The following is a 24,900-nucleotide window of genomic DNA, read 5'->3' on the forward strand; positions in this document are numbered from 1 at the left end:
AACCATTCGTACAGTCTTTCCGATCTCAATTGAAGAACCAAGAAGTTGGCACTATGTACCTACCAGGTTCGGTCGCTGACGCAGGAACTCGACATTGAAATATTTGAAAAACTTATTCCCATATTTATTCAGCCATACCCATATACAGGTCAGGTCGAACTAAACGTGGAGGTGGTAGAAATGTGTACGCCCAGTTGAAGAATACGCGCGGGGGAAAACGGCGTATACCACAGTTGCACTGGGTGACTGGGAAATAAATCTCAGTTGTTGACAAATTGCCTAGCAGTGCAGTGCAGCAATGCGCAATTTGGCGTGATTCAGGTAATTTTAGTTTATTATACGCACTTTCTATTAATCATTGATATTACAATTACGAAAGAGATAAATAAGAGAGATATTTTATTTACTAATATTATTACAACATGGCATTTTGGAGACATTTTGGAACCAAAACGAAGTTTGCCATCAATATAAAATAAAATTGTTTGAGAACATAAATAATTAAAATATGTTGTTGGCCAAATGAACATATAATAGCAGTAAACTTTTTTTAGGGATGCCCATGAAACTCGTTAAATTTTATTGCTGGGCGCTTTTATACATGTTCAACTGGTTTCGGAAAGACTATATAACATTGCGTACGACCCAGAGCATGATCTCCGTAAGCTTGTTTCACAAGCTGAAACACTTCCGTGAAAGTTTTCTCCACTTTCACGCAAAATTTTACGTTGCATCGTTGTTCGAGAAAATCGCACATTTCAAAAATCGCCATTAACACCTAAACACGTTACACTCAAATCATCACGAAAACTAAATGATATATCAACAATCCAAGAACATCACTAAATATCCCCATTAGAGCGTAATTCAAAAAGTTCGGTTATTTTCTGAACAAACCTCGTATGTAATCATAGAAAGATCCAGAAGTAGAAAATACGTGCCGATTGACCTCTACTGTGTCCTCAATGTTTTAATATTAAAATTTTTATTTGTTTCCAATATTTAGCCGATTATCACCAAATAATTTAATTATTTGACTGACCATGTGGAAAAATACATATAGAGCTGTGGATAGCCTATTCACGCATTTTTATCTAGAGCGGTACTACCGTAATATTTCCTGCCACAAAAAATGTTTGCAGTAATTAAGAGATGCAAACAGAGTGTAGGAAAAGTATAATGGTGCAAACTGTTGCAATAAATGTCGGAGAGTTACGTAAATATCCTCCCAAAATAACGGAGCTATGTTTTTCAAAAGAACATTGCTTGAATATGACAGGAATCTCCAGCTTAGCCTTGTTCCACTATTAACTGGACTTCTGAACTTATTACTGAAACCACGAATGTACTATAAGCCTCGCTCACCTGTCCAAACCGCGGTGATAATTGGATCTGCAAACGACTGAAAATAATTACGTATGTGGCAATGGGATTATTTACGCCAATCGATTAGAAACAGCATTATTTTGGTCGTCGACAGAAAAAATCCGTTGGCGTTATTCTTAACGTGTCCGCGGAGCATGTTTTGATCCCCGCTGCCTACTGTTCGGCCAGATTTATTGCTTTTTATTTCGGGCCTAATACACCACTTTATTAATATGTGATATCGGGAGAGCGAGGTTTTTTTTTAGTGTTATGGTGTCTAGTGCAGCCCGAGGGAAAATCTCGTAAGGATTACCGTCTGTTATTCCGATTTTTTGTTTGGTTTTTGCCCCCACTTTGCGTAAGTATCGAGAGTGTTACACGTTAAAGAAATGGGCCCGTCGAAAGTCGTTTCAATCGCAAACAAATCGGTCTGAAAACTAACATTTTACCAGAATTTTCCAACAGACTTTTAACAGGTGCGCTCTGATTTTTGTTAATTGGATTTTTTTGTGTATCTCAAATATATCTTAAATTTTAGTACTTGTATTTTTTTTTACTAACACTGAATTTTATATAAATATTATTTCTGAGCTGTAACTGTAATTTAACAAAACAACTGTACATTCTACAGGTAACATTGTATTATATGGCTTTTTATCTATCTATTATTTTCATTGTTTATTGGTATTAGGTACCTTATTAATTTTGTTTCATTTTTACACTATTAAATGTACTCGACATTTTCCTGTATTAATTTCCGTTGAATTTTATATCATGAAGTTATCAATTAAACTGTCTTTATAACCCGTTCTGTTTTTTTATTTTAGTTTATGTATCATAAATCATTAGAAGATATTTCGTAAAGTTCTGTGGTCTGTCTTAACATTTTACGACCAGATTATCAGTTTGAAAAACATCATAAACGCAATTTAAAGTGATTTAGAGCGTTTATAGTGTTACATCGAGCGATTGTAGGCACTTTGTTGTGTATACTGCATTCGCGATAGTTTTGCCGGCTTGTAAAACTTCTATTTGAGTGAAACCTAACATAGATTAACACCAAGTGATACTTGCATTTGGTGTAGAAGATAAAACACTGAACATACAGGTTGTTGGACAAACCCGTAACTTTTTTATTTATTAGCAAAGCGCGTCGGAGGAATGTTCCATTCACCTTATATTTCAAGGTCATCGCCAACTACTGGCATTTTTTTATGCAAACAAGTGCCATTAGGGATTTTTTAGTTTGTATAATGTGTTTAATACAGGCTTACCCTATAGAGTTATTAGCTATTAGTTTTTTTCTTATAACTTTTATGTTTTACATTTTTATCTAATGTTTGGATGGAAGTTATTTGAAGCCATTTGTACTAATGTATTCAATTTACTGATAGCTATTTTAGTGAACCAAAGGAAAAATGACCTCGACAGTCGCGGCTTCCACAAAATTTGTATGCCTACTATTTTAATTTTTATCGCAATTTTTAAGATTTTGTACTGTTTTAAGTGAAAAAGGTGAACATGTTTGATGTCGATACATCAAACCGTCTTCGAGGCAAACGCAATTAACAATAAAGATACCATACTACAGTCCGTACAATATTTGTCGAGATAAAATTCCAATATACACTTAGGAAGAAACGCCTTCGTAACTGCAAAATACAGTATGCACTGCAAGTTGCTGCGGTGAACGCCACGCCGTCAATGTCTTTCTACCTTGGGTGTCGAATGCGGTTAATTCCAAGAATGTGATGCAGGGGTCTTCTTGGAATTCTATCTCAACAAATATCATACGCACTGTATTTTCGGCACAATAGTAATAAATAATATATACATCAAATGCCGACTGACATACCTACATTTATTTTGCTTCATAAAGTATGTACCAGTGACTTTCATGTATTTATTTATCGATAAACGCGTTTGTCTCGAAAACAGTTCATTGTATCGATAATAATCGAGTATACCTTTTTCACTTAAAACACAAACTTACAAAATTCTTAAAAATATCAACAAAAATAAAAAATAAGACCTGCACATCTTTTTGGGTACCAAGACTATAGAGGGCGCTTTGTCCACAGGCCACAAAAATAGCTATCGGTAAATTGAATACCTACATTAACAGCTTTTACCCTAAAAATTATCCAAATTTATGAGAAACAAAAAAGTTTGAACGAAAACTTGATATTCCCAACATCAAGAACTAATAACTCTTCAGGCCGAACACGAGTAAAAAAAATATATAAACTTGTGACGTAAGTGGAAAAATAAATCAACATCTGGACTATTAGAATAACGACATTGTACTCCATTCACGTTGCCATAGGCGCCGAAACTTTGAACTTCTTTAGGCGCAAATAATAGTAAAAATACAGCCTACCTGAAAACTATAAGTATAAATGGAACATATTCTTTTGAAACTGTTTTGAAAACGCAGAGGAGTTACATAACCTATTATTTATTATTATTTTTTTAAATTAATATTTTTCCGTAACCTTTTTCCGTTTGAGATTTTTTCAAATCGGATACACTTACTATTGCTAATTCTGGAAATGGATCATAATTTTTTATTTGTAATAATATTTGGGAAAATTAAACTACTTGATGTTAAAAGGTTAATTAAAGAATAATAAAGGAAACAAATAACAAAGTTACGATAAATTTTCCATCTCTTTTTCGCATAAGTGAAATATGGGAAAAGTTATGGTAAAATAGTAAAAAAATAATTTTGTGACAAATATTATCTATGTTACACAGTGTACACCTCCTATAAATGAAGATGCCTCTCTCAATTCGATACATCTAAAAGAAAATTCGCTCTAGGTGCTCGAGCCCTTAGATCTTACGACTTATTTCGTCACCTTACGAGCCATATAAGATAGTTCCGATATCACACGTTCCTCTTCTTGCAGGCGGCCTGCCCAGGGCCTGGTCGACGCCCTGCCTGGGCCCCTGCGTGCGCTCCAGCCTGAAGCCGCCCCTGCTGCAGCAGGCGGCGTTCGACGACCTCATCTTCAAGGTAGACGTGATGCGAAACGTGGCCTCTAAGCACGTGCAGAGCGAGGAGGTGGACGCCGCCAAAACGCCCGCTGAACAGTCCAACAAGTGGGGCAGCCTGCCCACCCTCAACCTGGTGGACAACCAGGAGGAGGCCAGGAGCAACGGGGAGGCGGAACAGAACGGCGACGAGGGACTCCAGGAGGTAAGACGTAGTGATTTAAGTAGGAGGGGCTGCGACGCTGGCAATTTTCAAGGTCAAGGTCAAGGTCATTTAGGGGAGGGCAGGCAGGGATGAAGGACTATTCGGTACGTTGTCGGGACCGTTGATATTTTCAAGGTCAAGGTCAAGGCTGTTTATATTTAACTTGGTGTTTGAGTTTTAGTATAGATACGTTTGTATTTGCGGAATGAAAGGCCGTTCGATCTATTTTATCGGAACAATGGATATTTTGAAGGTCATGGCTGTTTAAATTTAACTTTGTTTTTGAGTTTTGGTGTGGGCATACGTCTATAAAATTATTTGACCCGGCGTGTTTCATCCCAGAAATTAAGATGTAATAAAAACACGAAACGATCCCATATTATGTTTTACAGAAGCTAAAAGAATATTTACAAAACATTTTTTATGAAACAAGATTGTTGATATAAACATTTCTAAAACGTTTACACAACGCGTATTAAACGTGAAATAGGCATAGTTTGACTTTAGGAGTTTTACAGGATGTATTTATGTGGAGTACAAAAAATAATTTGCATACAATTATATCAACCAGAAGCGGAGATACGGAGAGGTAGCGCCATTAAGAACTTCGGAATTTCGACGCCACTGAAAATTTTGTAAATTTAATATGTTCATTCCATTGTTTTTTAGAGAAAAAATGCATCTTCCATTTAATTTATAAAAAGGGGAATTTTCATGTTATTGTTTCTATTAATCTAAAATACTGCACAGTTGAATAAAAATAAAATAAATCGAAAACTGTTCGTTCCAAAAAAAGTATGGGAATTTTTTTGTTGTAAATACAATTTTAAATTTTAAAAATCGTATTGGTAGTAAAACATTTCTGTAAATGTTTTTTTGCATTTTCGTTTTATTCAACTGTGCGATAAGTTTATTTCAAAATAAATAAATAATTCGAAAATGATTTGTTTTCGAATAAAACGGAAAATAACTTTTCTCCTTCAGATGAACTTACCGAATTTCCAGAATACTCAATAACATGTAAATTCTGATAGTCTTATTGACGGTGTGTTCCGATATCCTCGCCACCGGTTAATACCTCGCATGAACATTTAATTTCTTTTAGAACTGCATAGATTTGTAGGTAGTCTCTAACCGACAACAACAGTGATAAAAAATTAACTTGCTTAATACTACAAATTAATTATAGATGTTTAAAATAATGTAAAATGTGATCAAGAACGCATTGTGACGTCATTTAGTGCGACCGAAAACACAAGACAGAACCTATTCTAAAGAAACACGCGTGCAGGGAACCTAGAAACAAAATGCTGCTAGGCCGTCCTGTCCCTGTCATTCTTCTTGATTTCGATCGCCCTAAATGACGTCACGAATCAGCGCAGCAGCAAACAGCCATTATTTTGTGCACACAAAAAAAGGGCCTTTCAGTCGAACCAAATCTACTGATTTCTGTGTATTTTGGCGTATTAAACTCGAATCCAAAGTTGGAATTGCTTCATCACCCACCAATTTTGAGAGAAAGATCACCCCTAAATTGTGCAAATTCCTATATGCCTATGTGATGTTAACGAGAGGTAATCGTGGATTTGGAGGTGGTTTTATGAAAGCTTGGGATCTATGGAATACCTAAATCAGACTACTGAATTGAATTCATCAGTGCCTTAAAATACGTAAGGATATAGTTTCCTAATCGCCTCTAATTGTTTTCTAATTATTAACTAAGAACCTCTATGAGATTTCTAATATTTTCAATATCTACAATCTACATAATTATATTCACTACTAGATTATTTCTAAACATTTCAAAAATATATACAAGGCAACTGCAGCAACTATGGACAGAAATATTTGGCCCAATTATCATACATTGATTTCAAGATTTCAAGGTGCCATCTCTTGTATAGAATTAAAAATATTTGTAAACGATAATTCGTATAAATTTGTTTTAATTTTAATATCTTCACTGTAACTTTTATTTATTATTTATTAAGTACAGCAATGACAAGTTAATAATTTCACAAATGTTTTCGTAAACAGTTATTTCTAAAAGTGTGTTTTTTTTTTAATATTACAAATCTGAGATTCTGTGTGACATGCGGATAAAACATGATGGCGTAACTAACATGTTTAGAGTAATCTCATGACAACTGATGGATTTAAAACTTCGTTTGGCCAACGGCAACGTATAGAAAAATGTTTTAATAAATTTTTTTAGGTTTGCTTATTTACGCAGGTACGACTCTGTGGACCTCTATAAAATCTATAAAGTTTGATATATTTTAATAATTTTGAAATGACTTCAAATAAAAAACTTTAAAATTGATGGTGTACGGCAACTCGAATCGGCACATAATTTAATGATATTGCCGAGAAAATAAAATAACCAATGGCGTAAATGTGGGGGCAGCGGTGTCATTTTTAAAAATACGTAATAATAAATCAGGGTTTTTTAAATAACATTGTATAATCGCAATAACAGTCTTTTATCTACAAATAAAACCTTCTGTAAACATTTATTAGGAGGTATAACTTTTGAGATAATAACAATTTTCGATATTTCTGCAGTAAATAGCAAAACATTAATGCAAAGTGGTTTTTACAATTACATTTTATCTCGAGCCCTGTTGACTAACGAACGTCACGTATTTTACTTTGTAACTTATGATTAGGGCTGTTAGAACTGAGCCGCGGGACATAGGCGTACGCATTATTTATTAAAAAGCAACAATTTAAGTTGTCTACGATACCATAAACACCAACGGATACATTACGTAACATCCGCACGATAACAAAGCGACAGTATACTGAACGTGAAAAGCATTATGAGGCAGCAGCTCGCGCATGTCTCGGTTGACCCGCTTAGCACGCCATTGACTTGCGGCTCTCTCTGACAGCCGTACATATGACTGTGTCAACGAAACACAACTCCACCTGGAGTTTTTCATTTTTCGATTTGAATATGTCACAAATTATTCTTCTTTTAGGTCGCCGGCAAGTTGGAGATTAGAGTAGTGCCAAAAGAACCACCCCCAGCCTCGCCCCCTACCAAAGACAACGTTCCTAGGCCACAGAGCCTGTCACCGCCCGACAGGGCGGCTCCTTTGTCTCCCAGGAACGGCCTGCTGCCCGCAGCCGACCAGGACGACGACGCCAAACAGGAGGAGGACGAAGCACAAATCAAAGAATCACCCCCGCCACCCAAGAAGAAGATCGAGCGGACCAAGAGCATTTTAAAACAGAGCAGCAAGGAGAGAAACGAACAAGGGGAGCCGCTGGCCAGCCCCAAGAGGGAACAGATCACTTTCGCCCCAGAGGCGTTGGAGAAATCCGACAGAGAAGTAGAGAAGGTGGTGAACGTGGTGTGGATGGACGGAGAGGCCGACCAGGAGACGCAGTGCGACTTGAAACACGCTGGAGAGGACGACGGGATTCCCGCGAGTGTCGAGACGGTGGATGCTGAGACTGTTGCTACCAGCGACAAACAGACGGGTAAAAAAGCCATATTATCGTTTTCCTTGTTCTTTGTTTACTTTGTGGTGTTCAAACTCAGGTTCGGACACCGCGATAAGGATAAAGAAGAAACCGGAAACGGAGTCCAGCAGCACCGAGACCGACCAAAAGATCTCTCGCGGCAAGTCCAGGGACAACAGCCTGGAGAAGAACCGGAAGCGGTTGCACCGCAAGTCTAGCCTCAACTTCGAGCCTGTGGAGTCGCTCAGCCGTAGCAATTCGCAGAAGGCGATCTCCAAACCGCTGGAGATTATAAAGAACAACTTGGGCGACTCGGACTCTAGTTCGAGTACGCCGTGCAAGCAGCAGAATGACAAGAACGAGGAGCAAGAGGAGGGAAAGGTGACTCCCGATAGGGGTCACCTAGACGCGGAAGGCAAGCAGAGGGTGAGGTGTTCGCCGGCCGTCGACCTCGGCACCAACCCCAACGTCACCTTTGTGTCCACTACTAGCATTCCAGAAGTGAAGTAAGTCACAATTTCTAGCTTTTGCACATCCACCAAATCAACTAGATTCACGTCTACTTTATTTCAGTTCATTTTTCTTCCGTATCTTCAGGCTTCTAGTTTCATTGTCATTTCGCTGTCTTCATTTTTTTATTCAGCATCTATTAATCATCAGTGTTCCATTTTCATTATGTTTTTTTCATAAATTATTTCAGTTTTTCTTTCACATCAATTTTTTTCACATTTCACATTCATTGTTATTCCACTTCGTTTTCACCTCTTTTATCTTTTCTCAAATTTACATTAATTTTGCCTATTATTTTTTCTGTCACATCAATTTTTTCCATAAACTCCTTATATTAATTATTTTTTCTTCAGATTTAGCATCTTTCACATCACCTTTATCTCTGTGGCACTAATTTTCTTCGTGTCTTTTGTTTAGCCTGTATTCATCAACAGTGGATCAGTTTTCTATTAGATTGTTTTTACATTTTTTCAGTTATTCTTGCACATCCATTTTTTACATTTCATATTATTTTTTTTTATTCTATTTTGCCTTTACTTACACCGACCCTTACGTTCAATGTCAATTTTGCCCTTCTTCTTTTTTTCCATATCGATTTTTTACGAATTTCACATCAATATTTCTAATTTTCATCCAATACGTTCTGCTTCACATCAGTTTTTCTCTATAGTCTTTGTTTCACTTTCTTCAACTTTTTCTTCCACATCGTTTTTAATGAATTTCACATAAAAAGATTATATATCAACTTTACGCTCCCCTCAGTTTCACATCAAATTATTTTCAAAGGTATTCACAAAATACATGTTTTGTTTCATTCATATTTTGCAAAGAAAAACGCTCGATCTTTGTCTTCATTGTTTGATTTTTGTATTGGTTTATTTATAAATTATTTTAGTTTTCCTTTCACATCTATTTTTGTCACATTTCACATTCATTTTTATTCCACTTCGACATTTCTTCACTTTCCTCAAACTTACGTCAAACATTCTTGTGTAACATCAATTTCTGTTTATTTCTCGCGAATTCACTTTGTCCATTATTTTTTTTTTTCAGGCTTAACCTGTTTTGATACATATCAATTTTTCATAAATACATATTTTTCATCCATTCCTTTCTGTTTCACATAGTTTTCGTTTCTATTCTGTTTCACTTTCTTAATTTTTTTTATCTTCCACATGATTTTTTTTATGAATTTCACGTAAAAAAATTATGCTTCTCTCAACTTTCCCACCCACTCCTTCCAGTTGCACATCAAATCGTTTCTAATTGTTCACAAAACACTTATTTTGTTTCATTTTTATTTTCCTCGTAGAGAAAAGCGTTCGATAGCCAATGGCTTGAGCCCGGGCATCGACGAGCAATCAGAGTATTTCGACGCCACAGAAAATCCAACGTTAAAGGATAAACAGCGCCAAGAACAGGACGACGAGGACAGCGGCGTCGACAACGCCAGCCAGATCCTGAGGGAGTCGTCGGTAAGTGGAAAAAGTAGAGCTGGAAGACTCACCCACTAAATCATAATGAGCTAATCGGAGGTGGAGTTGGGAAATTCGGAAATAATCTGGATGGAGCTCGCATTTTTCAAATTGTAACAGAAGTAGAATCAATTCTTAAAATATTTATAAGGAAAAGTTGCTTATCAATATTTTCAGTCACCAAATCATGGGAAAAGTGGGGAAAAACTACAGCTCTATCCACTTCATTTCTGAATTAAAAATAGCTGCTTTTTGAGTCTGTAACCTCAAAAAAATATAAGATCGTTTTAAAGTTATACTGGACATACTTCATATGGATTTTTAAAATTTTGTATTTCACGTTCGCCATTTCCTCATTCTTTCACTTCCCACACTATTCTTCATTATATCTTCAGTTTTCATTTTTGTATTAGTTTGTTCATTTTTGTCCTACTTTATCTTCACTTTCACAAACTTAAACTTTTTCTGTCACAATGGCAATAAATTCTACATTTATTTTTTCCAATTTTTTACCCACACCTTTCTGTTTCACATCAATTGATTCTGTTTTATCCCTCTTTTACATCTATCATAATTTTTTTTAAATTTAACATTTCATATCATTTTCTTCGTTTTTGTAGTATTCATTTTCTTAATTTGTATCTCATTTATCCTCTCTATTTGGCCCTCTACTTCAGATTCATTCCTTTTGTTTAACATCAGTTTTTTCTTTCAATTCTCTCGTTTCACCTCTATACTTTATTCATTATTTTCCTTCAAGGTTAGCATAATCCACATTATTTTCCTTGTCTTTATTAATTTTATTTATTATTTTAATTTTATTTATTTCTTTTCTCTTTCTAATACTTCTGTTTATATTTCTATATCACTGTTTCACCTCTTTCATTTTCTTCATTATTTTTTTTAATTTAGGTACTTCACATCATTCTTTCCACGGACTCTCATGTTTCACATTAATTTCTATTTCTCTTCTCTGTGTTTAATCTTCACTTTAAATTATTTTTTACTTTCATCGTCTTTGTGGTATCCCTTTTCTTCATTTGTTCTATTTCATCTCTACTTTAATTCCTTGATTTTTTATTCCATTCCTTTCTGCTTAACATCAACTTCATTCTGTTTTTCGTTTCATCCGTTTAATATTCTTCATTAATATATGAGTTTGCCATGTACACTATTCTCGTCCTCTTTGTTACACTAATTTCTTTCATTTTTATTTCATTATTTTCCGTTTAACATCAGTTTCTTTTCATTATCTTTTTTTATCGAATTCAACATACTTCACATCAATTTCTTCGCCTTTCCGGCACTTTTATTTTTCGACATATCTTTTCGAACATATACATTTTGGTGTTAATGAAAAATCTTGTGGGATATTTTTTTGGGGTTACGTGACGGGCGCTATACTTCCCCGCTAACCCCCCATCTGAACTAAAACCACCATCTTGTAAATAATCCCTTGTGAGCCATTCATCGCTAGAGCGGGGGCCTCTCCCCCGTTGCTTTTCCAGACGTCGCCCGCGCTGGACGGGGGCGGCGTGGTCGGCCGCATCTCAAAGATCCCGGTTGCGGTGGGCGGAGGAGGAGGGGGAGCGGGCGGCCAGCGGCTGGCCAAGTGTATGTCCTGGTCGGGGGGCGAACTGACGCCCGGCCTACGCAGGCGCCGCCAGGGTGAGAAGTACGTGACGGATCCCAGCCAGCTCAAACTGCGCTTCAAAAGGCACTCGAGCAGCGGTAAGTCGGAGGGGGCGAGGGGGCCAAGTGCCAGTCCGTTGCCCCCGGGTGTTTTTTTAAGAGAGAATTTGAGATGTTCGTCTAGATTTTTTATTTTAAGCATAAAGTGAGGTTATGAAAATAATCGCTTGTTGATATTTCAGACGTCAATGTTTGTAGATATGAATGAAAATTTGAAAAATATTATATTTCAAAAACTGTACGTAACAGAAAAAAAATATTAAAAATGAACGAAGTTATGTTTTAAAGCAAGAAGTGAGGTTATAAAACCAGTCAATTTTGATATTTCAAACATTTTATAAAAAAAAATATTTTTTGAAGAAGAAAAACCTATCAGAAATTAAAAATTGAAAACAAAACAATACATTTTTAATATTTGGAGGGAGTCAATTAAATATAATATAGTTATAATAATAATATATCTCCACTGATATTGCAAGAACCGAATATACTATTTTGTAAAAGTGAGTAAGAAAACTGTCATTGTGACATAACTAGAAACTTTCGCATCTCATTCGCCCACTAATTTTTGCATATTTTTCTCCTTTAACTTGCTTTTTCTTTTGGCTTCCAAGCTGCCTGGCAATAGTGAATTATAGTTTTTTTTATAATGTTTTGTATAAGGGCTAGTGTAGAATATAAGTTTTTGGGATACCTTATACAGGGTGATTCACAAATGGTGACCAAAAATGAAACCTCGTATTCTTGGGTGAATTTTAAGGGGAGTCTTTCCTATAATGTTTTTATCTAGGACGCTTCCTTAAAAAGATACAGGGTGTTAAAAGTTCAAAAAATATTTTTAATTTTTTTAAATAATTTAAAAATTAGTGAGTGAAATAATTTTAAATTGGACACATTTATTTATGTAAACATTTTCCAAAATCTGAGGGCTTTTCCTAAAATTTACATGCTCCAGTGGCGGAGATACAGGGTATCGGTGGCATATTTTTGTAAATAAAATAGTACGCCACTGCTTTACAGTAACAACCACGATATTTTCGAATTCGTCTTTCAATTTTCTCCAAATTACTACTCTGTTATGTCTTAAAAATATAATAAATAATTTTTAGTAACGAAAATGTAATTTGTTCGAAATTCATTTTTGTTAGAATCTGACGAAAAGCATTATTTATTCTTTCTTCTCACTGCTCAGAATGTCAAAGTTGCTAACGCAGCCCACTATATAATTTTAAAAAGCATTATAAATGTATTCGAATATCGAAGTGTGTTCTCAGTTCGTTTTTTAAGTTTTACTCGAAATCAGGCATTTTTCGAAAAACATAAGAGAGTAGTAATTCGTAGAAAATTGAAAGACGAATTCGAAAATATGGTTGTTACCGTAAAGCAGTGGCGTACTATTTTATTTAAAAAATATGCCACCGATACCCTGTATCAGCGCTACTGGAGCATGTAAATTTTAGGAAAAGCCCTCAGATTTTGGATAATGTTTACATAAATACATGTGCTCAATTTCAAATTATTTCACACTTACTAGTTTTTGAATTATTTAAAAAAATTTAAAATATTTTTTGAAGTTTAACACCCTGTATTGTTTCAACCAAGCGTCCTAAATAGAAACCTTATAGGAAAGACTCCTCTTAAAATTCACCAAAGAATACGAGATTTCATTTTTGGTCAGCATTTGTGAATCACCTTGTACACACTTCGCATTAGGCCCGTACCAGACTATCAAAGAGTGACCGCAAAATCCGTCTGTTTTTGAGACTTTGACAGAGGCGACAGGAAAAATCCGAAAAATATTCTAAAATGCAAAAACTCGGTCATGAAAAATGAAAATGAGCATCACTTTCAGTTTTTCGAAAATTTTCGAAAATCACCCTTATTTAGGGGTTGAAAAGACAAAAAAAAGTGAACAAATTAAGAATCATCAATATTTCAACATTTGTAAAACCCCAAATATTTCTATGTTGTTATCAAAATAATATAATGAACGTGAAAATATCTAATTTCGTATTTGATACGGTCTTGTCCGGATTGAAAATCAACCCGGATATCCCTAAAGGGGTGGAATCATCCTCTAAACGCCTAAAAATGCAAAAAATATATTAAAAGTTACATTTGTTTCCTTTTTCTTTTATACGTGATAATTGAACCGTTAATAACCTACAATCACTAGATTCGAAGGAAAATATTCCTAAATGAGGGTAAAACCATCCCTAAGTTCAATCGTATACGTATAAAAGAAATAGAAAAAAAATTGTAACTTAATATATTTTTTGCATTGTTTGACGTTTAGGGGATGGCTTAATCCCTTTAGGGGTATTATGGGTTGATTTTCAATCCGGACAATACCGAATCAAATACGAAATTAGATATTTTCACGTTCATATTATTTTGATAACATAGAAATATTTGGAGTTTTACAACTGTTGATGATTTTTAATTTGTTCACTTTTTTGTCTTTTCAACGCCTAAATAAGGGTGATTTTCGAAAATTTTCGAAAAACTGAAAGTGATGCTCATTTTCATTGTTTTTGGATATTTTTAGAATATTTTTAGGATTTTCCCTGTCGCCTCTGTCAAAGTCTCAAAAACAGGCGAAAAAATGGCTTTTTTTTGCGGCCACTCTTTGTTGGATGAAATTAATTTGAAGATTAATTTGTCATTTTACTTCACGATTTTGATAAAATCAAACAAACTCTTTTTATTAATAGTTCTCCGTACGTTTTCTGCTTTCCAATTAAATGAAAGGTGGGTAGAAAACAAAATATTATTCGAAAAAAATAAACTGACTGTTTTTGAGGTCATTCTTATTTGAGGTAATTTTTATTTATTGTATCAATTTGACCAAATTAATTCGGTAGTATGAAAGTTAATTTTTGATGGCGACATCAAATTATTTTGATCAAACAAATTTGAAGGACACGGGCCGTAGAATTAAAGCGCCACTAAAAATGGGCCTCGAATTCAATGCTTTTTTTTTATTATAGATTTATTTCTCAGCGACGACCCTAGCATATACATTTTTATTTATATTTCTGTTTTCTGCATATACAGAGCTGCATAAGGGAATAAGTTCTCTTTCCGGTAATTTGAGACACCCTGTAAGTTGCGTCAGCTAAAATAACTGTGGATTTGTTTTTCAATGTCAATATCACTTTTATTAAGTGAAGTACATGGTTAATTAATACGCACCAGTTGTAAAAATGTAAAAACTTAAAACATAACAGTAAAAACTAGAGTTTGACATTTGAGTGCAAAGTCGATGGCGTCACTAATAAATTTTTAAACATAATTTAAATATCTTAAATAAATTATTTATTTAAAAGATTTGAATTATTTTTAATTGAAGTAAGTTTACCAACATCTTATTTTGTTGTGAGTGAAAGGCTAATTTATTTCTGTATCGTTAAAATAGCTTTTATTTTGGTATCCTTCAAATACATACGTTTATCAATGAAAAGTGCGATTAATTTTGCTTTATCAAGCGTTCGAATGCACTGTAAGACTTGTTTTATTCTATAATTTTTTTTAGATAGCGCAACTTATAAATCCACGTATATATTTTCGTCTAGTAATCTACAATTTTTCCTAATTAGGTTCATCCATATCAGTTTCTTCCTTTACTCGTAGCACGTGACGAAACTTTTTAGTAACGCCACACACATCGGAATATTACACAATCTGAACATAAAAATTTGTTCACGTAACAAATATCACGTACAGCTTCTGTAAGATTCGATTTACTGTATGCATTTGACTTCGACACCCGTGGTACGTAGAAAGCCATTGGCGGCGTGGCACTCGTAGCAGCTTGCAGTGCATAATGTGTTTAGCAGTTACTTCATTGGCTTATTCTTTTGTTGGAATTCTAACTCAACAAATATCGTACTATTTGACCGATTTTTTAAATCTCTTTGGATGCTTCGATCCATAATAACGCCTGAGATGAACTGATGAACGATGCACATTTTCTAAAGGCACCGTATTTTTTTCATGTCTCTGTCACCTAAAACTAAATATACCAAGCGCTATCACAGTCTTCAGTTCAATTGGCAGTCTTGGTCTTAACTTGAACTGAATCCAGAGAAACATGTTAAAATTCTCTGTTTAAAATTTAATAGTGTCTCTTCAACTCTGAGCACGTCTCATTAAATAGGTTATATCCAAACGAACTGTATCATTCCTACTTAGAAGGTCTCACATCTAATACGTCATCACCTAGTGACGTCACTACCAGTGGTTTATTGAGTCTTTAACAGTAAATGACAGAAGTTAGCGCGCGCACTCTTATTAGCTTAATTTAATAATTTCAATAACTATTAACAAGATTGATTTTATCGTAAAACACGATTTTTCTGGGCACGCAGTGTGTGCCACTTTGTTATCGAAAATTAAACAATTATTGTCGAAAACAATGGACTCTTATCGTTGTGTATTGTTACGTTACTCAATACTTTGTCAGCATTATCGTTTGTTAATCAAAACTTGAAATGTGCACGATAAGTTTTGTTTTCCTTTTTAATGCGAAACCACTTGCCATTTTACCATTTTAACCTGGTTGCAGTTTAAAACACGTTTGACACAATCGAGCGAAATGTGCGGAAAAATTCCAGAGACACAAAATATCTAGATGTCGCCTAATAAGAAGTCGTAAATTACAAAGATAATTCAGTAGCAATTAATTTATAATAATTTTTCCTTGAAAGGGGAGATATCTCGTTGAGTAAACACCGCGACATTCACAACAATAAAAAGATAAGAACTTGGTGTTTCCACATATTTTGAACACTGACACAGACATCTTTGAATGGATTTAAATTTTTACTTTCAACAAGTACTTAGTAATTAAATTAAATATAAAGAAATACTTTTCATATTGAATCAGCTATAGGAAGTAAAAAGAATGTCAGTAATTCAAAAAGTTGCTCCAAATTAATTTCTTCGCATTTTGAACATAATATTTTCGATTATACGGGATGTAGGGTTTAACGCATATCGATTTGATGTTAATTCTGGTTTCTTAAAAACATTCGCAGTTTCTTATAGTTTGCGACGTAGGTACTCAACAATTTTTAAATTTTAGCCGTAACTGCAACTTATCTAGTTGAAATATACAAATATTAAGTAGATTATTAATAATACCAGAGTTACTTTTTTCTGAAACACCCTGTGTAAGTTACCAGAAAAACAGTTGCGTAGCTAGAAGTTGGAGGTCCCCAAGGAAAACTTGTTGGGCACCCATATCTTATAATCTTGAATAAATAATGAAAATTCCTTTGAAATGAGGTATCATAAGCCCCATACTTCCCATTTAAAAATTTAATCGTTGCAACTTCCGCTCAAAGGGGGTTGAATTAGGACGTTACAGGATGTCATTTCCGAATCCAAAATCGATGCGTCTTGGGATTTTTTTTGTAAATATGCACAATAATTGACATACTACATTACATTCAGCAGAAAAACCCAATTGTAAAAATTGGTACATTTTTTTCAAATTCATAATTTATTTTGTTTATGTGGATTTGGATGGCAAATACACATTTCTGTTGCAGTTTCCTTATCATGTTACGCTTTGATTTTCGCTGATATAAGATAAAAAATTGAAAAAATAAACTTTATTTTTGTCAGTATCTGCTATCGTCGACATGCAAACAAAGCAAAAAATATGTTTTTTTTAATAACTTTTGTACTTTTACCTTGCTTTGAAAGGTGTTAACCTAATTCAAATCAAGTCTAAATATTTGCATCTGATGAAATCACATTATGTCATTTTATATCAATATCTATAATAGGTATGCTATGAAGCAATTTCAGAAACTTATGATACTCTAGGAAGCTACTACTCTCTAGACTAAAACCCTACATCTTTTAATTATACCCGCAATATCTATCAAACGTTTTGTAGCTCAACCATATTAATTTATAATAATTATACTAAAATTTTTAAAAGTAATCTAAATATTTTATGACTGAAATGGTATGTGTTTTTTTATGAATATTTGTATATTGAGTCCTGCACGGAGCTTTAGTTCGAAGAGTAGTTGTTTCCAACATTATTAATATAATTTAGTGTAATGTTGGCGTGAAACAGTCCTATATAACCTCTTCATATGAGAATTTTAGGAAATTTTGAAGACTTGATAAATTAGGTTAATATCGTTCAAACTAAAGTAAAAAAAAGATGTAGGCACCAATATTTTGTTAAAGAGAATCTTCGTTTTGTTATTTTTACAAAAAGTCATTCATTTGTGTAGCTAGAAATTTTTTTAGAGGTATGTTACGCCGCAAGGCATAAACTATGCGGTAATTGGATTAATATCGGATGTCCCAAAATTCACGCAAGTTTTGAATGTTGCGCCATTTGTGCGGTAAAGTGCTGCCAACGAAAAATAAAAACAGTTTGACAGTTCAGGGTTATTAAAAATGGAGCCCTTACATGAAAGAACAACGCGTTTTCGTTGAGCAATATTTTAAAAATAATGAAGGTTTGGCAACTACATTTCACAAATTTCGTACAAAATATGGTCGGAATAATGATTTAATTTCATCAATGTGAAGAGACTGGGTCAATTAGTGATCTTAAACACTCTAACCGTCCTTCTTCAACAAGTCGTTCAACACAAAACATCGAAGCAGTTCGTGAGAGTGTTGCTGAGAATCCAGGAACATCAATTCGGCAGCGTGGTCAAGTATTGGACATTTCAAGAAATTCTCTACGGCGTATTCTCACGAAAGATTTGCATTTTCATGCTTACAAAGTTCATTTGACTTAAGAACTGAAGCCTACTGACCACGCTGAGTGAATGGAGTTTGTTGAATGGATTTTGGAACAATAAGTGGATGCTGATTTTTCAAAGAAAGTCATCTTCAGCGATGAGGCTCATTTTCATATTGATGGCTTCTTTAATCTACAAAATTGTCGCATTTGAGGTTCAGAAAATTCATGAGTGGTTGTTGAAAAACAAATGCACCCACAACGTGTCTGTCTGGTGCGGATTTTGGGCTGGAGGTATCATCAGACTTAATAATCCAATTTTTCGTGCCTAAATTGCAAGATATGGATGTAGACCACATGTGGTTTTAACAAGATCGACGGTGCCACATGCCATACAGCTGGAGAAACAATGTAATTACTGCATAAGTCATTTCCTGTTCGTGTAAGTTCCCGTTTTGGTGATCAGAATTGGCCTCTCAGATCAACCGATTTAACGCAGTTGGAGTCTTTTCTTAGAGGTTTTTTGGGGTCTAAGGTTTATGCTAATAAGTCGATGAGTATCTACGCCTGGAAGGAGGAAGTTAAGCGTTGTAACTAAATTCAGTCGCATTTACGCTAAACGGTTAAAGAAAATTTCGACAGAATTGTGCGTAGGTGCTCGCAAAGCCATGAAGACCATTTATCCGATATACCATTCCATACTGTATGCTTGATGAATCCATAAAAAAATTACAATTGTTGCATGAATGTTGGGATACCCTCTATAAGATATGGAAATTCTTTACAAGTCCACCTAATTACGGCGCAATTATAGTATTTTTTTCTGTATACTTATGTGATATTTATTTAAATTTATGTAACTTCTGTAACAGTAAAGTTTTAATTAATGAATTAACTGTTATTTTCGGCGTTTCTGACAAATCTATTTAATTTTAAAATATAATTCCATATTATTTCAGAGCGGTTCATTGCCAAAGATATGAATTATATAGAGCAGAATTTCCTAGATAAAATTCTGGATTGTCATTATATTTGGGTTAAAAATGAGGTGATGCTGCCACAATATTTCATTCAATCACTCAACATATGTAAGTCCTTGTTTAAAAATAAATTATTTTGTAAATATGCCATAATTACTGTTATTAAATCAAACTATACAACATTTATCTTAAATGAAAAATCCTTAATGTGAAGAGGTCAATGTTCAATTAAAAAAAATAATTTGTGATCCACTCACTCGGAGTGCTGAAACTTTCAAACTAAATACATACTAGACATTCCACTCTTATGTAGTCTACGTTTTGTAAAATTTTTTCAAATACTTTAAAGGCGTCAGTTTGAAAAAAAAAAAAACGTCAAACTAACCTAATGTTTACCAATTAAATGAAAGTTGATAAAAAGTAAAATATTATTCGAAAAAATAAACTGAAAACGATTTTTTGAACAACTTGTATTTCTTATTTTACTAATTTTACCAAATCAGTTTAATCAAAATAATTCGATGGTAGGTATATAGGAGTTAATTTTGGTCATCAAATTATAATCGGACCCCGCACAATCCTTATGGAAAAGTAGTTTCTGTTAAATTGGCCACATTTTTTATATGTTATAGCTGTTTTACATTGATAATTTATTCATCAATAAATTGACGAAGTTCTTCATAAATTAATTCACGAATTTATTGGTAAACAGTGTGGTTTTACACTGCTACAGACTTTGTCAAGTTTTTTGACGTATGAATCAGTTCTACCAATGAATCAAAGAAGCAAATAAATTTCAAAAATGTCACCTTTCCACTCATAATTGTAGTGATACAACAGCGGTACCGTTCTGACACATATTATATAAATATTAGTTTTTGTAAGTAACAAATCAGTAAAAACAATGCAAAACTAGCACGACGCCACACAATTATTTACATATTCCAATAACATAACCTCATTACTGATCTGAGGCTGGAAATCTGTTGGGTTGGTACTTCCGAACTTCACGAAGAAATTGACGAAAATTAGAACATGCTCTAATTCGTCAAGAACTTGATGAATAAATTGATGAAGTTATTTGACAGCTGATTTGGTGCATTACACTTGTCCAATTTCTTGATGAAGCGACTTCATCAATTAATTGATCAATAAATTGTCAATGTAAAACAGCTTTTATGCATCTCTGCGTGCTGAACAAATGTCTTCAAGGGCGCAAAGCCCAAAACCCCACGGGTTCCGAGATAAGGTCCATTGAAGTCAGTATCATTGGGTATTGGCTTTACTTAAAAATTAAGCTTTGTTTCAAAAAATCCGTTGGCTTGCTGTTTTATATACAGGGTGTTTCAGAAAGACCTCTCGTAAATTCAGGGGGCGATAGTACGACAAAAAATAAAAAAAAATTTATCTTATGATCTATCTCCTCTTGTTTTCGAGATACAGAGCGACAAAATTAAATTTTTTAAATAGAATTTTTACGAAAATTTCCGAACGATGCGAAATATTTTTATGAAATTTGGTATTCCGGGGTTTTTAAGGACAGCAAATACACTGGTCTAATTTATTTTTGAATATTTCATAGAGGGCGCTAGTATCGCTACATTCCTATTACATTTTAAGTTCTAATTTTTTTAAGGTTAGGTTTTTTACCATTCGGGCTTCAATTTCTAATATACAATTTTATAATCTAAAATTAATGTACTCTTGTTAGAACTTCCTAATATGGACGGTTTTCGAGAAAAAAGGCTTTTAATTGAACTTTTACAATATTACGGTGAAGAAAATAAGTGACTTTTCTCAAAGTAGGCTTATGTCAAAACTTATTGATGGTTGTCTCATAAACAACGCATACATTCTCAGTAATATTTTAAACTCTTAATTAACTTTATATCAAAATTTTAGTGATTGTTAGTGACTGTAGTAATGACTAATTACAGTCACTAAAATTTTGATATAAAGTCAATTCGAGTTTAAAATATTACTAAGAATGTATGCGTTGTTTATGAGACATCCATCAATAAGTTTTGACATAAGTATACTTTGAGAAAAGTCACTTATTTTCTAACCGTAATATTGTAAGAGTTCAATTAAAAGCCTTTTTTCCCGAAAACCTTCCACATTAGGAAATTCTAACAAGAGGACATTATTTTTAGAAAATAAAATTGTATATTAGAAATTGTAACCCGAATGGTAAAAAACCTAACATTAAAAAAATTAGAACCTAAAATGTAATAGGAATGTAGCTAGTAACTAGCGCCCTCTATGAAATGTTAAAAAATAAATTAGACCAGCGTATTTGCTGTCCTTAAAAACCCCCTCATAAAACTATTTCGCACCGTTTGGAAATTTTCGTAAAAATTCTATTTAAAAAATTTTATTTTACCGCTCTGTATCTCGAAAACAAGAGAAGATAGACATATAGTTCATAAGACAAAAAATTCTTATTTTTTGTCGTACTATCACCCCCTGTATTTACGGGAGGTCTTTCTGAAACACCCTGTATATAGAAGGTTAAAGGAACATCTCAAGATCAACTCAGGCTTATTAAATGATGACTCTCCTTTGGAACCCGGAAATTGAAAATCCTACATATGAATTAGTGCTGGCAACTGAAATCGGTTTTTTGGATAGTCGGTTATTCGGTTTCGGATAATTCGGATTTTTACGAAAACCGAAAACTGGTTATTCGGTTATTCGATTCTTCAAATATCCGATTATTCAAATAACCTATTATTCGATAATCTACTTCTTTTTTTTTGAGATCGATTTTTTCGTAAACAAATTTGACTTCCAGATTTTTGTAGACCTTTTTCTCCCGGTCTGTCTTTGTAAAGCACCGATTTTCAGATATCCGGTTTTGGTGATTCAAGTAACGGGTTATTCGAACCGGTTTTAGCAACTATTCGATTAACCGGTTTTATCTGCAATCGGTTTTTACGGAACCCGGTTAACCGGTTTCACTTTTTTCCGGTTTTTGCCAGCACTAATATGAATATGAACTTGTCGATGACCTGGTTGAATTCAGAATCATGTATACGTAAGTCCCAAAATAGAAAAACGGCTAACTGTTGCCGTTTGCATTAGCATTATCCAGATCTTACCGCGCAGAGGTTGCAAAATCGGACTTAAACTCCTTAGTCATCGTCAGTCTGTCAGTCATCCTAGTTGTAAAGTTGATCAGTATAATTTTTATTCTGATTTCGGATCGCGAAGTTATCATAATATACTTGTTTGTATTTCAGTCTAGTGTAGTCAGATTCGCTATTATTAAGGCCATAACCTAGTCACAATTAAGCCCTTTCTAGTATATTTCTTTTTTCCTTTATATTTTTCCGTTCTTTCCATTTCCGGGTTGAAATGAGGGTCATCATTTAATAAATCAGACTTGACCTTGAGATGTTCCTTTAACCTTGACTTTGAAGTAAAGGTCGCAAATACTTCTTTATATATAAAACAGTAAGCTATCAACGTTTTTTTTAAGACAAAGTTTAATTTTTAAGTTAAGAGACAATGCTCGATGATACTGACTTCACTGGGCCTTATCTCGGAACCCGTCGGATTTTGGGCTTTGCATCCATGAAGACGCAGAGATACATATAAAAAATTTAGCCAATTTTACGGAAACCACTTTTCCATAAGAATTGTGCGGGGTTATCAAACAAATTTGATTATAAATTTGACAGACTCTAGGTTTTTTTAGGGACATATGTCATACAATCATATAATTACCAAGAGAGAAAGGAGTATTCTTCCCTCTCTCTCGTGGTACGCTGACGCCAACAGACCTTCCATGACGTAGAACGTCTCACGAGCCGTTCCTAGTTCCATTTCTCCCCCCTCCTGACCACTGCCGTTCCTTTTGCAGGTCTGCTCGCGTTCGTGTGGCACCTTCTCCACTTCCTGACCCGGATGCCCAAACGGTGTCTGTACGGGTTTTGTGTAATTTCAGGTCTTCGCATCAGGGGCATATCGAGCTGTCTCATTGACGCGCCCGAGAGCTCCCCCGAGTCCTCAGAGGGGCCCCCGCCACCTCCGAGTGGTGATCCGCCCCCAGAGTCCCAAGTGCGATGTCGGCGGTTCCGGCCGGTCACATAGCAAAAGGAGGAGGAGGAGGAATAAGCGGAAGTAGCAAGCGGAGGGACGGAATCTTGAAATTTCTGGAGTATGTTGGAGTATAAAGTAAAAAAAATGCCTTTTTAGCTTGGTTTAAAACTCAAACTCGTTCTCACGCGCCGGGTTCGACGGGAGGGACGTTTCCCCTTCTTCCTAGCGTCCGCTAAGGGGGTTGTAGATAAGCCACTTTTCGATAATTCTTCCGTCGAACTCGGGGTGGCGTCGCGGTCGACGTAGACAGTGACTAATGACACACATGTGATTTTCCCTTAAAGTTGTAACGTTTTTAATATATTTTTTAGATGAATTGACTTTTTAGTTAGGGGATGGGTGAGGATTTCTGTTTTTTTACGTGTTCGTTTTTTTTATTGTTGACTTAAGGGCTGGGGCAGGGGCGAAGCGACGGGGCGGGTGCCTTTAAATAGAAAAAAAATCAAGTACACGTTAGTTCTCGGCGCTTTTGGATGTTTGTGATTCGCGATTGTCGCCCGACCGGTCTGCGCCGCTCGAGTTTGCCGGAGCATGTGGGCGTAAGAGATATAGAGAGATATTCAAAATTCTAGTCACAAGTACCGATTATTTTTTTTTCAAAGTGGTACTTGCCATATGATGGAGTTCTAGTCATAGAAAAAAAGTAATATAAAGAATACTCTGTATAAATAAATAACGATATTATGCAAAAGATAGCTATAAAAATTGTACTGTTATTTATTAATTTCTAGACTGCTAAGATATTGTTTTTATTTTTGTTTTAATGTACATTTTTTGTTTTATTATTACCTAGTGCTGTATTTATAAATTATTATAGTTATTAAACTAAATTCAAAAAGAGACGTTTTTTCTTCATCTCGACGTAGAAGACAACCGCACCGACCAACAGAATTCCCCTACCTGAGTCCACTTGTTTGTTTGTCTGCATCATATAAGAATAACATCCATTCTCAGATTATTTTGGTAGCAAAGCGATCCAGAAATTACCGACCAATTTCTTTGCTCTCGATACCAGGTAAATTGTTGGAAACAATTATAACCAAAGTCTTTTTTAAATTGAAAAGTGTCATAATAGAACAGCATGTTTTTTTCCAAGATGTTCAGTTTGTATCGGAAAGTATAGATGAGAGATATGAAGTAGATGCCGTATTCGCTGATTTTACTAAAGCTTTTGATAAAATTCATCATTCTACTTTGTTTGCAATCTCCTAAGATGGATAAAATCAGATTTATCCAATAGCTCACAATGTTAATTACTTTGCTTCAAATTATGTCAAAATTACATTGGGTATACCACAGGAATTCTATTTGGGCCCTTTATTCTTTTCTTTATTTATCAGTGATATTAGCGCTTGTTTATTTTTTTCATTAATTAATTAATTA

General features: G+C 34.5%; 1 protein-coding gene across 5 annotated transcripts in view; it reads left to right on the top strand.

The window, feature by feature from the left end:
• Positions 1-24,160, top strand: part of LOC108904901 (tau-tubulin kinase homolog Asator) — a 70,210-nt gene extending 46,050 nt beyond the window's left edge. For 4 of the 5 annotated variants that reach the window (XM_018707616.1, XM_018707617.1, XM_018707618.1 and 1 more), the window contains exons 11-16: positions 4,278-4,567; positions 7,552-8,056; positions 8,118-8,544; positions 9,861-10,023; positions 11,532-11,754; positions 23,363-24,160. In XM_018707616.1, the coding sequence (XP_018563132.1) occupies positions 4,278-4,567; positions 7,552-8,056; positions 8,118-8,544; positions 9,861-10,023; positions 11,532-11,754; positions 23,363-23,508 (1,754 nt within the window). In that variant the 3' untranslated portion in view covers positions 23,509-24,160. The remainder of the gene's footprint in view (positions 1-4,277; positions 4,568-7,551; positions 8,057-8,117; positions 8,545-9,860; positions 10,024-11,531; positions 11,755-23,362) is intronic. The other variant, XM_018707620.1, reaches the window with a different exon arrangement.
• Positions 24,161-24,900: the final 740 nt, after the last annotated feature.

The sequence above is a fragment of the Anoplophora glabripennis genome, unplaced genomic scaffold, assembly GCF_000390285.2.
Source record: "Anoplophora glabripennis isolate ALB-LARVAE unplaced genomic scaffold, Agla_2.0 scaffold197, whole genome shotgun sequence".
Lineage (NCBI taxonomy): Eukaryota > Metazoa > Arthropoda > Insecta > Coleoptera > Cerambycidae > Anoplophora > Anoplophora glabripennis.